We start from the raw sequence: 17,225 nt of genomic DNA on the forward strand, positions 1-17,225 counted from the left end.
AGCTTTGTTTGCCATCTCACCTAACATTACCATTCGGTTCAATGGGATGAACATTAATTTGACTATTTAAGATGTGATTCTGCATATGTGAGCCATACCGTGATATATATCGATAATGTAAAAATTGTTATGATTATCGTGATATTGATTTCAACTACACTGGACAGCTCTAATCACACCGAGGCTTACAGTGTCCCACCTGGGAGCTGCCCAGTACAACTACAGTCTTTCAGGATTCGGTCCAAGGCGGTCTGCGGAGTCGAACCAGCAACCTTCTGCTCACAAACCTGCCTCTCTAACCTCTAAAATCCCACCAACTCCCTTATCTTACATACTTCATACTGGCAAAGAAAGAAAAACAATGTTACAGTGTGGTGACACTGTTACTGATGTGAGTGTGATGTTGACGCCTTACCCCAGGGCCTCCACCAGCTGCAGGACTGTAAACTGTCCATCTTTGACCCCTGAAAAGAAAAGCACATTTACTTTTCTCTAGCAAAGATAAAGCAAACTGTAACACTGAGATGAGATGACTTTCATATCTGCTGCAGTTGGGACTCCCGCAACCTGAGTAGGGGCAATCTGGGGGGTTTTGCTGGTACCTCATATTGTAACGACTATATTCAACTGTTTAGAACATATGAATTGCTGCTACAATTGAATGTTTCATTATTGTTTATTGTCAATAGATTCCCTTTTGGTGATTTGCTGTGGGGCCTGGTGTGTAGGCTGCCTTTGACACCACTGAAACTGTTTTACCCTTTCTGATGATGATTATCTTTTCTGTTGTGTGTAGGAAGTCTATGCCACTTTCTTTTAAACCCATTAAAAATAACGCCTGACTTGCCAATTTGACGCAGACTCAAGAAAAGCCGAGTCCAGTCTCAAAACCGCTGCTACACACTGTGTCTGAATAAAAGCTGTTGACTGTGAAATATTGGGAGTGTGTGTGCTTCTATTAACGAGGGTGAACCCTGTGGACACAGGCTACATGTGGGAATAGTTATCTGTAGTAACTAGTCGGGTCATGGTGCAGAGTTCATTGACAGGATGTTTTCATAAGGGCGCAAACTCAGCAGCCAGCTAGCAAGCAGCATGCGGTCAAAACTAGCAGACTAGCATCATAAATCACAATATTTTCGATTGACAGCAGCGTATAATGCAAGGAATACCTCCAGTGTGTGTTGATATGGTGGTACACTGAGCAGGAAAGCGGCAAAGTGTGAGTTTTGTGTCATGCGGCTGTAACAGCACACAGGATGTTGTGGCGCTAACTTAGCTAGCTTATGTCATGCTGGGTTGCGCAGCGCCGCGCATCACTGAGGCAGCAGCTTTTACAGCCTCGCCGACGTTCACTTTCAAAGCAGAAACCGGCGGAAAGCCTTCAGGGAAATGTTTTGGAGACCGGTTACCTGTCGCGGTGTCTTTGGCCCTGCTGTCCTGCAGTCCCGACACAAATTCTTCCACCAGAGACAGCAGCAAGGCACTGTCCGCAGCCATCGTGCCTCGGTTGCTCCAAGTGAAAGCGCATGCGCGAAAAGTTTGGGATAAACGCAAAACACTCTTTCCAGTTTCAGACTTCAGTGTTTAGTAATATGTATTTTTATATATATAAATATACATTTGAAAGCCATTAGAAACTGGAAGCAATTTGGATTTCATATATTTTCCGTGCATCTTTGAATGAAAAATGCAACATTACGTTACATATCACTTCTTGTGATGCCTTCCCGGGCTGTCCGAAATCTGGCGACTATGAATTAAGTGTACATGAACGAGTCTACTGAAAGTGACTCGTTCATGTACGATCGTGATTTCCGAGTTGCCGAGGTGTGACGTTTAGGGAAAGAATGGGAGCTCAAGCAATGTCAACAACCGATGGTAAAATTGATCTATACAGCAATTTAGGGCAAGAAAATTAATTAAAACATCAGTTACATATGCCAGACGTCTATGGTCTCCTCTTAATTTTCTCCATTCAGCACAAAATGGTTCTGCGCCGCTTTGTTTCTAAAATAAAACGACAACCACCAAAAACTACTTTTGTCACTGAACCCGTTTTGTTATTATTTCCGACGGAAGGCACTTGAATGCGCGAATTCCTTCCAGATTACGAGGAGACAGTAAAGGCAGCAATGACTTCCAAGATATGAATGAAATAATGCAACGTTATCCAGATGTATTTATTACATTTCGTTCCATGGTAATCCCCGTATGAGAGTTCACCGCTCACTTTGCTTCCGCCCAAAGGAAATTTAAAATTATTATTTTTTTTTTAATCTGTTGCCGTCCGTCGTGACGTAAGAGAACCCGAAACCTCGCCTCGAGCACGCGCAGGCGTGAAAAGTTGTCGGTTTGCTAGCGTTAGCTCCGCCGCTAGCCACCTTTCACCAACAGAGAGGGAAGTGGGGGGATTTAAAGAAACAAAACAGAGGAGACAACGTCAAATGCTCGGAGTGGCACGCCGAGGACTGCGGGAAACTGCAGCCACCGCTGACGCCGTGTTTTGAAGAAAGTCGGCTCGCTGGGAAATAATCGCGAGTGCGCGGAAGTTTGTGTTTACTAACGTTAGCTAGCTAGCTGGCCCTGTTAGCTTGTTAGCAGGGAAGGTGCGCGACTCAGCTTCCTAGTCAGAACTGTTTGGACTAGTGTTGGACATCAAGATTTCCAACTAGCTTAACAGGCAAGTTGGACAATGGACTTGCTGCTAGTTACCTCCTAGCGTTGAAAATAAACAACTGTCACGTAGATATTTTGATGGGTTAGTAGTCTGGCTAGCGAACTCTTTTACTCCGGGCGAGCGCTATTTGCAGTAATAGTCACGGTAGCAAACGTTAGCCAAGTAACCACTAAGTTACCTATCTAGCACGTCGGCACAGGGTTAGCGCTGGTAAGCACCAAAACCTCCGTGTTTCTCGCTGCCACTGAGTTTATCGGACGTGCACCCTGGATCTGCACCCCATTCTCCTAGGATCTAGCCAGTCGTCGGCTTCTGTGATGGGGCCCCTGTTCAGCTAGTGAGCCGTCTGGAAACAGCCTGCAGCCCGCTAACCATGGGAGGATGTGTCGGGAGAGAACGGGAAGACACACAGGGCCACGGTGCGTCCAGGACCGGTGGCAGGGGGCACAGGACACGTGGAGGTGAGGATGGTTTTGTAGTTAAGGGAAGTGTGTGTGTGTGTGTGGTGGGGGGTGGGGTACTTCACATGATCTTAACAATTAAAAAAAAAAAGAAGTCCCTTTTCCTTGCAACACCAGCAGTCCCTGCTCTCTGTCTACTCCTCATGCCTCCTCACACTGATGGCATTGCAAAATCGTGTTACATGTGTCATGGTTGAGAGAGACGTTGTTGGCTAATTCAATGGAAACAAAGAAAAAGTGTGTAGTTGCCCCCACCATGCAGTACTATCCATCAGTCCAATGCATTCTCTTTTACACCCACTCAGTTCTTGGGAACAGTTGCAGACCAACAACCACTGACTCTCAGCACTGATCAGATAAACTCACCTACTCTACGCCTACATCAGCCTGACATTGCACCTACACTTAGCCTGACACTTTCTCACCCAATAATTTCCAACCTCACCCTTAATCCCACTACAGTAAGATAGTTGGGACAGCTACTAGCTTGAAAATAGTAAAATTGTAGCCCTGTGGAACGTGATGTTGATGTGGAGTTTGCGACCAAGCAGGGCGTCCTGCGTACTGTAACTGGTGACACTGAAGTGGAGGTTACTTTTCCTGATACGCTCATTATTCCAGTCAGGGAACTTCAGGTCATGTCCATTAGCTACTTACCTTCCCCGACGATAACATTCTTCTGAAGATAAACACTGGCCGACTGCCACGTTTTGCTCTTTTACACTTGGCTTTGATAATGACAGATGGAATTTGGATTGCTGCTAAAGCACTTAGCCAGAGTAAATGTTATATTTACAAGGAGACCAAACTGAATGACGCAGGCGCCACACAGCTGAGTTGGCAGAAATACTGAATTTCTACATAGTTGCGACTCAGACAGTGATGCCACTGAAAACTAAGCAAGACCTTCTGAGACATGATGGTTTGACACATGAAAATGGTTACTGTGAACTACAGAGAGGCAGTTAGAGGCTCTAATGTAAGCTTGCACTTGTTATTGTAAACTCACTCAGGATGGGAAATTACCATCAGCCTCTAACCAAGTACTGGTACATTTTTGGCTATGGCTGGTAACTGTGTCAATACTACCAAACACTTTGGCAGGTAACCAACCAAGGAGATCCTACTGTATTTAAAAAAAAAAAAACTAAAAAAAAAATAGCTGGCTGGTAAAACAGTGAAAGTGGCTGGGGAATCTCACTGAACCCAATCGATGGCCCAGGCTCTTGAGAAACTGAATTTCCCCCTCGGCGGTCAGATTAGCTCTGGGATAAGGTTCAGCTCACTGCTCTAACTGTCAGTCAGTGTGTCTAGAACAGCATGTTGGGTAAAACTTCTCCTTATACTGACTGTTGGGCAATATAAGTGTCTGTGTGACTCATTGGCTTGCTGCTTCTGTCCTGTCGTCTTCCTCCAGCTCACTGGATGGGAAGTTTCTCAGTGTGGCGGCCTTTACCTAGGCTTTGTGTTCAGTTGACATGAGAAAGACGAGAGGTTTTCAAGGTTCAGTCCCTGCCTTTTGCATTGCTATCAGGGAAGTAAATCAAATTTGTAGTAGCTGGTGCATCACAGAACTGACAAGCCAACTATTCAACATTTTCTCAACCAGCTATATTTGTAGAACTGAACAGGACCTCCAAGTGATTTTGTTGCCTGCCAAAGTGACTGGCGGCTAAACTAGACAAACTTAGCTGCTACAGCCAAGATATTCCTAGCTGTTGCCATTTGGCTGGTGGTAATTTCCCACCCTGATGGGTATCAACAGGCCCTCCCTGCGAGGCTTCGATCAAAAAGAACAAGTCACATCGTGTCCCGCTCCGTCTCCGCCTGGCTGTTCCACCGGGACTGAATGCGCTCTGCCTGCCGCGCCCTCGTACAGAGCGCCATGCGAGAGGACGAGGTCAGATACAGTAGAAAGCTCATCCGGTATCTTAGTTTTCACAATTTGGGTTAATGGGTTCTAGTTCTCACCATGCTGTGAGGAGCTGGTCCTCGTTTTTCTCTGGGTGGAAGAGCTCGGTAATTGGTTCTGTCCCCGGCGTTTGTTCCAGTTGATGCGGCCTCTGTCTGTATGTTGGTTGATGGGTTGCTCTATTCTGACTGATTTTGGGCAGTGAAAGAGGCTCTGAAAATTAAGCTGTATTCATACAAATCATGTTTTCTTTTTTTTGCTGCTTTGGTATTGCCTTTCATAATCGTTTTGATGAGTTGACATCGCTAGAGAGTTCTTATTAGATATTAATCGTAAATAAAACAGAAAGCTCAATAAAAATCAATTCAGAGCTTAACGTCGACCCCAGTGAGTTGGATGCAACCGTTCTCCTTACATCGTTTTTGAGACTTTTATTCCTGTCGTCTTAAAAATAAAAGTTGCACAGAACGAGGAAGCTTTGAATGGCTGGGAGTCAACTTCTTGTTCATTCTGCATTAGCCAGGTAGAATTATTGTTCGTGAATCAAAATCGCATCAGTAGGGAAACAAAGAAGCGCAGAAATCTGATTGGCTGTTGACGGGCGATGATGACCATGAAAAGTTAATCCACACATCAGCCGAGTTTCCCCGGTCGCTCAGCTCTATAGGAAATGAATGGACTTTCAGTGGCTTGTTTGTGTTGCTCACAGTCTGAACACAGATGTTTTTGCCGTGGTTTGATGTAAGCGGTTGTTTTGTATATTTTCCAAAGTCTTATCAGGAATCGGTGACGGGGGAATTTGATTTGTTCCAGATCAAAAATCGATCGGGTGGCGGCCCGGTTAGTAGGTCTTCAAAAACAACTCTGTGGATGTTACAGAGCGCTTTGTCAGTCGAGGCACGGAGGCCGAGTTTCTCTCCAGGACTTTTATCTTCCGTTGCAGAATGCTGAGGACCGTGGTTTGGAGTGGTGATAAGATTGCCAACTACAGGGGTGAGAGTGTGTGTGACTGCATGTGGGTGGGTTTGTGTGTGTGTGTGTGTGTGTGTGTGTATGTGCTTGTGTGTTCCAGGGAAATCGGCGCTGTGTGCTTTTTCACACACAGTCATAGATTGTGTCTATCTGGTTAAAGAGGGCACTTCCTTTCTTTTCAACTGTTCAACCTACTTTTAAAGATGATATTGCAAAGGTAGAAACAGACACGAGGCCTGCAGGCATAGAAAACACCCTGCATTTATTTGCCTAATGGGAGGGGAGTCAGATATCCTAAGATGACTGTATAGAGCCAAGGCAACAATATGCGTTAACAGTTAAAAATGTCTTTGACCAAAACCAGACAGTGGTTTAACAGCCACCTATGCCAGTAAGCCTCAAGTGGGCCTGTGTTGTGGCTTTTTATTTTTTGTTTATGTCCTGAAATGCAGTGCAGAGAAACCCTGCTTTATGATCCTCATGCCTTGTTTATGACGTATTCCATTAACGCTCATAAACGCAACACGCTGCACTGTAACCTCAAATCATGTGGCAACTTCTTTTTACGGGGCCCGGCGCGGTGAAAACGCCCTGATATTGATTGCTTCATGCGTCTGTAATGCATTGTTCCTCTCTGTGCTGCGGTTACAGTTTGGATACAGCAGGGCGAGACGCAGCCCAGATACCTGATGTTCACTCTTTGTGTTGGACCCAGAGGTGAGACCAAGTCGGCTCTGCTCGAGTCCCCAGTCGGTCTCAGGTCTTGAGGCACAAGTCTCAAGTCAAGTCCCAAGTCTAAATGTAAATGATCAAAGTCAAGTTCAAGTCTCAAGTCTAAATGTAGAACACCAAGTCAAGTCAGAACACATCAAGAGTCCAGTATCAATTTAATATCTTAAAGAAAACTAAATATCTAGGACTTTTCAATGCAATATGGTTTTAATAGGATAAAAACTCGGTAAAAGCATCATGAGTTTGATTTCTATAATCAGTTTCAACTTCAATAAATTCAATCATTCCATACAAATTCAGAAAACAGAATTTAAATTCAGTCGTCTGCTGGAACAAATCTCATCACGTTCAATTTAAGTAATTTACACAAACAATTTACACAAACACAAGATCTCAAGTCAAGACTTTAGAAACCTTTTCAGGTCATCAGAGTACAAGTCAAAGTCAAGTCAAGTCTCAAGTCTTCTCTTCATGCACCAAGTCAACTCTCAAGCAATTAAAACTGTGACTGGAGTCTGATAGGAGCTTTAGTCTTTTCGTTGCGGTTCACTTTTCATACATCCAGTCCGTCAAGCCACACATATTTCCATAAAATATTACCTTTTCAAATTGTTTCCTACTACTTGCTACTGCATCCCATGCTGCAGTTAGGTGGATGAAAACAAAGGAATAATAGGCAAATCCGTTTAAAGTTGTATTGAAATGAGTGATGTTTGGTGGATCAGATGAACACTCAAGTGGAGAGTGGAACCTAATGATTTGGAAAAGGTCTTAAATCACGTTTATATGAAGTAAGCAGGGCAACTTGAGGCATGTGGTTTGATGTGACATTCTCTGCCATATAGACTTCAGCTCACTTTTATTGTCCATGAGGGAAATCTAGCTTGCAGCAAGGCACAATAAAAACACAATGACATTACAAATACAAAAAAAATCGATCCCAGTACAGTTAAAAAGGATGGATGGTGGCAGATATCGGACGAGGCCAGACAGAAAAAGCTCTTCCCCTGACATTTCTCATCTCGGTTTCATATCTTAACTCATCCAGTGATTTGTCAAACTGCAAAGGCCTTCGCTGTCCCTTCTCTGCTTCTGTTAATTTCCAAGACTTCTTGGCTAATAAAAAGTGATGATGACACATCTCAAGAGTAGACTGTGTACCACAGATTGGTCAACAATGGTGATTTTTACTAACATAACATGCATCTTGTCTATATTGTATGTACTCCTATACATGGATGTGTTTCTTATGTTGGAGTATCTGGAAATATGGATCCTACAGCTGTAGGGCCGAAAGATATTGATTTTAAAAAATCTAATTTGGAGTATTTGACAAATTTTTCTTTCATACATTTATTTAGAACTTTAAAATTGTTTAAAGAAAAGTTATTTTGTTACAAGACTCATGGACTAAAGTTTACCTGCAGCTCTGAAACACTTTGTTCAGAAATTCAGTTTGGACAGCTCTCTATCTTAAGCAATTAATTGCAGCCTTTACGATTTGGAAACTGCAGAAGTTCACATTGTGATTTCGATTTTTTTTTCTTTTTTCAATTAATTGTTCAGCTCTATACAGCTTACAATTTTGCTCCTGATCCCATCTGTCTTCTGTAGTCTAGAACAGTGATTGTCAGCCTTTTTCATATCAAGGACCCTAATTTAGTCCACATCAGAGCCTCTCGGACCCAAATTTGAGAATATTTTTATTGTCAGATATGATTTTGTCCAGAATCCCATGACTATCTGTATTGTAGGTAGAGAGATAACAGAGAAACTATGATCAGAACAGTCATTCTTCTCCATTCTCTAATTGTGTTAATTTCTTATCAATGAAATAATGGTGAAGTTTAACAATTCATCAATTTGCTGGGGACCCCCTGGAACCCTCTCAAGGACCCCTGGTGGTCCCCGGACCCCACGTTGAGAACCACTGGTCTAGCACATCTCCACTGCTCCCTCGGCCGCGTGTAGCGAGGAAGCCCCTTGCTTCGCTTCGCCTGGATTCACCCTGCTCCCAGTGCAAATCCTACACCACCCCGTGTCCTCCCAGTTACTCCTCTTAGGCCGCCCGCACTATAAATAATTTGTTTGAAGGAAAGACAACCTCTTGGATGCATGCTAACATCTCCCTTTTTGCTGCTCCTCTTCATTTTCCTCCGCTCCTCTCCTCCCCAGTTGGCCCAGTTTGCAGCTGACAGGTCTGTGTGACGGCCAGTTAAGACGGTAATATAACGGCCACCGCTGGCCTTCTCTGCCTCTCAGGCCTTTGGAAACAGGAGCATCGGCCTGTTTAGTATCTTTGTTTTGACAAAATGAACTGAAGTGGCCCGCGGGTGGCACCTCTTAAAAAAACTCATTCACTCCTTCACAGCCTGTTAAAGCATATTGGGATATCATGACACACAATTCTGCTGTTTAAATTGATAACAAGCAAACTTAGGTATGAAACACTTTATAGGAATATTATTTGAAAATTTCAGTTTTGTTGGACATCACACTTAACGTTATTACCATGCACTTCAATGCAATGTACATCAGTTTGATTATTTAACATTTGATTTTGCGTACATGAGCCACATTGTGATATATATATCGATGCCAAAAAAATGTTTTATGGTTAGGCTATCGTGATATTGATTTCAACCATATCCCCCAGCCCTATGAAATGTTGGAATTGCTGGTGCATGTTGGGATGTGGACAAAAAAAAAGTTAAGTTTCCCCATCCTGGCGCTAGTTTAACGTGTGTGTGTGTGTGTGTGTGTGTGTGTTCAGGTGATGTAGTATCCATGATGCTTGCTTGCTGCATGCTTTTAGCCACGTAAACTACAGTAACAAGTCTCCTTGCAGGACTGCTGCTGGGGCCTAGGTGTGCTTTGTGTGAATATTGAATGCTGAGAAACACGTGTAAGGTTACATAGACAGATATAGGCTACACATGCTTCATGCATATTGCAAACTCTGAATGACCTCCTAATTTTAGATTCGGATGACATGGCGGAGGCGGGGGTGGGGGGGGGGGGTGCGCTGAGGTTTCTCTGTCTCTTGTGACGCTATATAAGAACGTTTCTCTCAGGTCATAAGGCTTGAGCCCTTCTGCACCGTCTTCATTATTCTAAGGAGAGGTTACACAGAATATATCCTGAGATTTCCCCTACATGTGACGCACTACTCCACAGCTTCGCTCTGTTTCCCAAAGTTCAGACCTATTGGATCAATATTTTCAAATTAATATCTAAGATACTTCAAATCCAGTTAGAACCAGACCCACTCATTGTTACTCTAGGAGTATCTGATGATGCTATAAAATTAACCAACACCCAGCAATGTTTCTTATCCTAGTCAGGGATAGAGTTCAGGGATTAGGTTAGCAGAGAGCATTTTATTTATTTTTTATTTCTCTTGCATTTTTTATTTTGCATTTTGTTATATGTATTATATACATTTGTACAAAGAAAATTAAAAAGAACATATTCCGGTCTAATTGCATGTATATTTGTATGGATATATGTGCTCATGTATGTGTATGTATGTCAACATGCTCAAATAAAAAAACATTTCACAGATAAGTCTTGAGCCCTATTTGCACAGGTTCCTAATGTAGTTAATGAATTACCCACCAAGTTCTGCGTTTTCATGAAACTCATTCGCATCGCCTCCATTTTTCATAACAGGAAGAACATAGACATGGTGAGTCTAGAAGAAAAAGAAATTGTGCATCAAGAACAAATCAAGGCTGAAATTACAGGATTAATACCATCAGGGAACCTCCTGTCTTCACCAAAATATGACAGATAATTTGCACTGGATTTTCTTAGTTTACAAATTACCAACATGGCAGATTCGCACGGGTTTAAAATCACAGACGATCGGTGCAATTATGAGAAATCAGCGGACGTCCCCAGGTGATATTAGTCCTGTGCAAATGGAGGTTATCTAACGGTTCATTAGGCTAATTGCTGCACTACTTTGTGTCACCTAATGCATCACTGTTAAATGTGAAGGACATTGTGAGACTTTACATGCTCTCTGCTTCCCTGTTGGTCGGTCTCTCTCTCTTTTGCACTCTTCCTCTGTGTGTGTGTGTGTGTGTGTGTGTGTGTGTGTGTGTGTTGTTGTCTTTGAGCCCCTATTTCCATACAGTATATCTATACTTGCGTGTTGTTTTCCGGTCCTTCCTGTCCTGATCCCCTGCCATGCAAATCATTATGCTCACAGCAGGGTTTAGGTTGGGTCTGTCTGAGTCGCCATGGTTCACCTTACATGCTGGCTTTTCACAGTCAGGCCTCATAAGGACAGTAAAGTCTCTGCTGTGTCAGTAAATAATAGGCAGGCGAAATCTATTGTGGTCCTGGGATGCTGGGGGTCCTCAAGAGGGGGGCGATATAGGGGGGTCCCCCCAGCAACTCAAGAAATAGTTTTAATTTCACAGCGAGAAGGTTGTGGGTTTGAATCTCCGCCCCGGTCCTTTGTGTGTGGAGTTTGCATGTTTTCCTAGTGTTTGAGTGGGTTTCCTCCCACAGTCCAAAGACATGCAGGTGAACTGAAGACTCTAAATTGCCCGTATAGGCGTTAGTGTGTTGGTGTGTAGTATGGTGTATGATGTAGTTTATGATGTAGTAAACAATGTATATGAAATATGTATATGACCTAGTATGGGATGTATATGATGTGTATTTTAGGGCTGCAACTAACGATTATTTTCATTGTCGATTAATCTGTCGATTATTTTCTCGATTAATCGATTAGTTGTTTGGTCTATAAAATGTCAGAAAATGGTGAAAAATGTGGATCAGTGTTTCCCAAAGCCCCAGATGACGTCCTCAAATGTCTTGTTTTGTCCACAACCCAAAGATATTCAGTTTACTGTCATAGAGGAGTAAAGAAACCAGAAAATATTCACATTTAAGAAGCTGGAATCAGAGAATTTTGACTTATTTTTCTTAAAAAATTACTCAAACCGATTAATTGATTATTTTAATAGTTGACAACTAATCGATTAATCGTTGCAGCTCTAGTGTATTTATGTTTGTAATATATATATATATGACATGTATATGATGGTATGTAAAGCCCTTTCAGACTTGACTGTGATAAAGGGCTTTATGAATAAACAAGACAAGACTAGACTAAGACTTCACTCACCACATTCCAGGATTTATTATTAGCTACTTTGATTATAGTTTTCACTCTCAACTGTTACCACTATAGACAGTTATGTACTAAATCATATCAAACCGCAAACATCTTCTCTTAGCAAGTGGTAGTCCGTGGGCTCGCCCAAATCTATATGGGGGTCCTTGGATTGAAAAGGCTTGTGAATCCCTGATCTGAAAAGACCTTCGGGTGCAGAACTACAGAGCTGAATAGGGGCCATATCATGTGCAAACGCTGTGCCTTGACTCGAAACATGAAGAAAAAAACAAACCCAGTCCCTGTAAAGAAATGGATGAATATGAGCAAAACTACAGTTTGCCTTCACTTAAGGCTGAACAATGAATCAAAATTTGATCGAAATCGCAATATGGCCTACTGCAATTTTCAAATCGCAGGAGCCGCAATATTTGTTAAAGGTGAAATGTGTCAAAATACCATTTTAAATGAAATATTGTGGTGCTGCAGAGATGTCCTGGCCTACACATCATATTCTACAGACTTAAGAAAACATCTTTGTTTGGTACAGATCCCCACAAAAATCACACCATAATCATTTTAATACGTTTTTCAATGAAAATGAGAATAATGATGTAAAAATGATCATTCCCTCTAATATCGCAAATCATATCACAATTGCAATATCAGTCAAAATAATCGCAATTAGATATTTTTTCAAAATCATTCAGCCTTAGCCTTCACTTCATTTTACTATGATAGACTATGAGACTTTCCAAGCATCAGTAACAAACCGCTCCACACTTGGAACATAGAGACTCACATTTTCAGGCGTCTCAGTGAGGTTATTTGGTGCCACCTGAGTTTGAATGACATCTCACTTGGCCTAAACAAACTGGACTGAAGGATAATCACACCAGAGTTTGAATAAACCACTCTAAACATGCCATTATTATTGTCTTAAAAGTTCAGACTTTAAGACAATACAGATATCACATCTGTGGCTGAAGTGGTGGCTCCTTTTCCTCTTCCGTTAACGATCTCCCCCTCCTTTCAGGTCGTAACGAGCCTCTGAAAAAGGACCGTCCCAAGTGGAAGAGCGACTACCCGATGACGGAGGGCCAGCTGCGGAGCAAGCGGGACGAGTTCTGGGACACGGCGCCGGCCTTCGAGGGCCGCAAGGAGATCTGGGACGCCCTGAAAGCCGCCGCCGTCGCCCTGGAGTGCAACGACCACGAGCTGGCCCAGGCTATCGTGGACGGGGCCAGTATCACACTGCCGCACGGTCAGGACGCAAAACACACACACACACACACACACACACACACACACACACACACACACACACACACACACACACACACACACACACCAATACACTCACAGCACATATAGTTCTTACACAGGTCTGGAAAACAAATGTAATCATTTCGAGGTCTTGAAAAGTTTGGGGGAATTGCATAAAAAGATCCGTAGAAGAAGGAAAATATTGCTGCTCAATCCCGACAGACTGGGAGTGTAACAGCACACAAAATCCAAACCATGTCACACAGAAATTTACACACACACACACACACACACACACACACACACACACACACACACACACACAAACTTGGAATATAAAAACACACATGGTCCTCAGAACTTGCTGAACCTAGTTACATTTACTTTTACATACTGTAGGGTTCGACCAACCTGGGTTTTTAAAGGCTGATGCCAATGATACAGATGTTTTTAGACTAGTCACAGATGGCTGATACTTTTTGTCGATACTCAATATTTTAAAATTTGACTCGATTTGACTTGAATTTGACTTTGATTTTCATGCCAAAACAATACAAATATTGAGTGTTTCCCCTGAGAAATTTCTTCCTGCCAGGATGAAAAAGCGTCTGAAACAGCATTTGAACGGTCCCAGGACACTAAAACTCTCCGCTGAACCCTCCCAGGTACTCTGACAGAGTGTTACGACGAGCTGGGGAACCGCTACCAGCTGCCCGTCTACTGCCTGGCTCCGCCCATCAACCTGATCTCAGAGCGCAGCGACGAAGACCCGAGCGACAGCCCCGAACCCCCCGCCGCCCCCAAGAAGGAGTTCCAGCTCAAGGTGCTGCCGGCCGCACTGTGGTTTTTGTTTCTCGATCGACAGAAAATTAATCGATTTATAATTTTGATAATCAGTTTAGTCGTTTATCAAGTAAAAATACCAAACATTTGCTGGTTACAGCTTCATGAATTTCCCCAAGGGGATTAATAAAGTGCTATTTTATCTTATCTTATCTTATAAAAGCTAAGATTTGCTGCTTTTGTCCGTTTCATATCATTATTAAATTAATGTGACGGATAAAAATATTACCAGCATTTTACTGATGGCGGTTAATTTCTTTCTCTAGTTGTTGGTAGGCCTGAACAATTAATCGAAATTTTATCGAAATCGCAATATGGCCTACTGCAATTTTCAAATCGCAGGAGGCACAATATTTGTTAAAGGCGAAATGTGTCAAAATACCATTTTAAATTAAATATTGTCGTGCTGCAGAGAGTTCTACAGACTTAAGAAAACATCTTTGTTTGGTACAGATCCCCGCAAAAATCACACCATAATCATTTTAATACGTTTTTCAATGAAAATGAGAACAAGGATGGAAAAATTAGCATTCCCTCTAATATCGCAAATCATATCGCAATTGCAATATGAGTCAAAATAATCGCAATTAGGTATTTTTTCAAAATCGTTCAGCCCTAGTTGTTGGTATTTAGTTCATGTCCATTTTTGATCTTGCCTTGAAAAGCTTTATATTCTTCATACTGTCTCTTTGTTTACTCCAACCCTCTTACCTTACTCATCAAGGATAAGAACGTAAATTTTGTAAAAGAGTTGTTTGTTCTTCTGTTCTCACAATAGCAAAATCTTTGTATATTGTATATTGACCTGGATATCATCTCAAGAAGCAGGAGACCCTTCTTGATTTTATCTGCCAAAGACAAATTTCACCAGTATTTGCCTCTTGCTGGGTGTTAATTGTGGACCCTGCTGGTCCTCCAGGCAGCCCTGGCTCATCCCTCTGGTTCCCTCTTGTCCCCTGCAGGTGCGTCTGTCCACGGGGAAGGACCTGCGCCTCAGCGCCAGCATGGCCGACACCATCGGCCAGCTGAAGAAGCAGCTCCAGGCGCAGGAGGACATCGACTCCACCCACCAGCGCTGGTTCTTCTCCGGCAAGCTGCTCACGGACAAGACCCGGCTCCAGGACACCAAGATCCAGAAGGACTTTGTCATCCAGGTCATCGTCAACCCGCAGGCCCCCCCGGCCCCCCTGCCTTCGCCCACCGCCGTTGCCTCGTCCCCGACCGACACCTCCACCGCCTCCAACTGACCGAGGACGAGACGGGACGGGATGGGACAGGATGGAATGGGACGGGACGGGAGGAGGGAGGGAGGCGCAGCGTGGGCGTGGCGGGACGCTGAAGGACCAGAGACGCCTCCCACTGCTGGATAATTTATGCTTTTTAAAGAACGCCCTCTGGTGTTTAAAATGGGTTTAAAGTGGAACTGTGGAGGTACAAAAACACTTAACGAGCAAAAACATAAGGGAGAAACTCAAAAAGTGCTGCTTTCTTTTCATCTACCGTTAAAAAGAGTGTCATTATTTTCCTTTTTGGTTTTTTTGGGGTGTGTGACTCTCTCTCAAGGGTCGGTCTATAGATAAAGTGGATCCCGCCCAGATGGGACTTTTACTACTTCTCTATGAGGGTTCATCCACCTCTCACCCCCCCCCCCCCCCTTCTCCACCCAACCCGAATAAAAGCAGATCGTATCGGAGATCCTGCCGGTGTGCATCCCAAGACTCTGCCTCTGCCTCTGCCTCTGTTTCTGCACTAACGCTAACTTAAGTGCCAATGGAATAAAATAAATCGCAGAGGAGTTTGCGTTGGTTGTAAAGCACATCTCTACTCTGAATACGACGTCCCGGGACTCTGCACTGCAAACCCTCTCTCCTCCCGAAAAAACCAGGAGGGAGAGGCAGAGAGAGAGAGAGAGAGAGAGAGAGAAATGGCGACCAGGCCGCTTGGTCGCCTCTAAAAAGTGAAAGACTATTAACAGTTTTTTTTTTCTTTCTTTCTTCCTTCTTTCTTTTACTGAGGAAATGATGTAAACCGAGCTTTTTTGCACACTTGAAGATTATTACTATACTTTCGTGGTAGTTTGTGTGCCTTCGACAAGACAAAACAAAACAAAACAAAAAAAAAAAAAGGGTTAATGTCCTGGAAGATTCTAGTTTTACCGCTAGGCTAAGCCTTCTGTCGTTTTTTTAGATTCAGGAACTCTTAGATCAATCCAAACTATAACTGCTGCCTTTTTAATGATTTCATGAATCCTACACACGGAGAAAACATGGTGTGTGTGTGTGAGTGAGTGAGTGTGTGTGCGTGTGTGTGTGTGTGTTTTAGGGCAAGAGGGACATGTATTTGACCCGCTCTGTACCATTCAGCTCGACTCTTATGTAGCTCCCAGAGACAAGACTCTGTTTTCTCGCTGGCGTACAACTTGGTTGTTTTGCAGTAAACAGATTATAAGCTATCAAATCATTATTGTTTAAGAGATGAGAAACACATATTACACATATTTGGGTGTGGAGTTATTTGGGCACAGTTGCTGAAATCATTATTTCACTGTTTTGGCTCGTTCAATAGCCTTGGGGGAAGATATTAGATCGATTTGGCTCCCGCTGGTAAATTTTGGTTGTGGCTTGTAAGTTTTTCTACTCTTCCTGTCACTTTGTCGGGTAAGCAGCCATCATTAGGACCTTCCTAATATATTCCAAAAACCTTACCTGGCTGTTTAACATGATGGAAGTGGATGGAGAATTTTTGGGATGTGGCCCACAGTTTCCTGCCTTGTTCCCTAAAGATGATTTTCAGACCGTCTAGAGTTCAGGAATTGGAAGATTTTCTCCTCAAACGGATTATCCTGCTCTTTGAAGTTTTTCCATTGACTTGTAAGGAAGTCTCCACATCTAACGCTGCCATCTTAATACCAGTCTGACCATATATGCTGTCAGTCAGTGGGCTTGTCTCCAAGCTTCCTTACTCTGTCCCTTTGCACTGTATCGAGTGAGCATAGACCAGCCTTCATAATTGTGGAACTATATAGCTTCAGTCACACTTATCTTGGGTTAAAATTGGAAATAGAAAGACAGATAGTCAAGTTGTAAACCCCCACCCTAAACTCCTAATACAACTATTTGAGGCCTGTAACGGATTGTTTGGAAAGCGGTAAAGAAGGGTCAAAAGGGACACACCGCCATGTTGGAAGAGTGACAACAAATAGCAAATGAAACATTTTAATGTTATCGC

General features: G+C 43.0%; 2 protein-coding genes across 4 annotated transcripts in view; one reads left to right on the plus strand and one right to left on the minus strand.

Annotated features, from left to right (window-relative positions):
- The window catches only part of mms19 (MMS19 homolog, cytosolic iron-sulfur assembly component), a 36,378-nt gene extending 34,872 nt beyond the window's left edge, over positions 1-1,506 (minus strand). For all 3 annotated transcript variants that reach the window (XM_071513472.1, XM_071513471.1, XM_071513470.1), the window contains exons 1-2: positions 1,413-1,506; positions 416-464 (exon numbers count right to left, since the gene is read on the minus strand). In XM_071513472.1, the coding sequence (XP_071369573.1) occupies positions 416-464; positions 1,413-1,500 (137 nt within the window). In that variant the 5' untranslated portion in view covers positions 1,501-1,506. The remainder of the gene's footprint in view (positions 1-415; positions 465-1,412) is intronic.
- A 927-nt stretch (positions 1,507-2,433) lies between these two features.
- Positions 2,434-15,256, plus strand: ubtd1b (ubiquitin domain containing 1b). Its single transcript, XM_071513475.1, has 4 exons — positions 2,434-3,141; positions 12,925-13,152; positions 13,820-13,977; positions 14,960-15,256. Exons 1-4 carry the CDS (start codon positions 3,054-3,056, stop codon positions 15,242-15,244), a joined length of 759 nt encoding a protein of 252 aa, XP_071369576.1. The 5' UTR covers positions 2,434-3,053; the 3' UTR covers positions 15,245-15,256.
- Positions 15,257-17,225: the final 1,969 nt, after the last annotated feature.

Source organism: Centroberyx affinis, unplaced genomic scaffold, assembly GCF_046629955.1.
Source record: "Centroberyx affinis isolate AG114_WGS23_722 - 3 ecotype Tasmania unplaced genomic scaffold, CSIRO-AGI_Caff_v1 ptg007199l_1, whole genome shotgun sequence".
Taxonomy (NCBI): domain Eukaryota; kingdom Metazoa; phylum Chordata; class Actinopteri; order Beryciformes; family Berycidae; genus Centroberyx; species Centroberyx affinis.

What these genes read in the sequence shown, in the direction of transcription:
- ubtd1b (XM_071513475.1), top strand. Translation starts at nt 3,054, where the DNA reads ATGGGAGGATGTGTCGGGAGAGAACGGGAAGACACACAGGGCCACGGT. An exon ending in GGGGCACAGGACACGTGGAG is followed by an intron (nt 3,142 to 12,924) that starts GTGAGGATGGTT and finishes CCCTCCTTTCAG; the next exon opens with GTCGTAACGAGCCTCTGAAA. An exon ending in CAGTATCACACTGCCGCACG is followed by an intron (nt 13,153 to 13,819) that starts GTCAGGACGCAA and finishes GAACCCTCCCAG; the next exon opens with GTACTCTGACAGAGTGTTAC.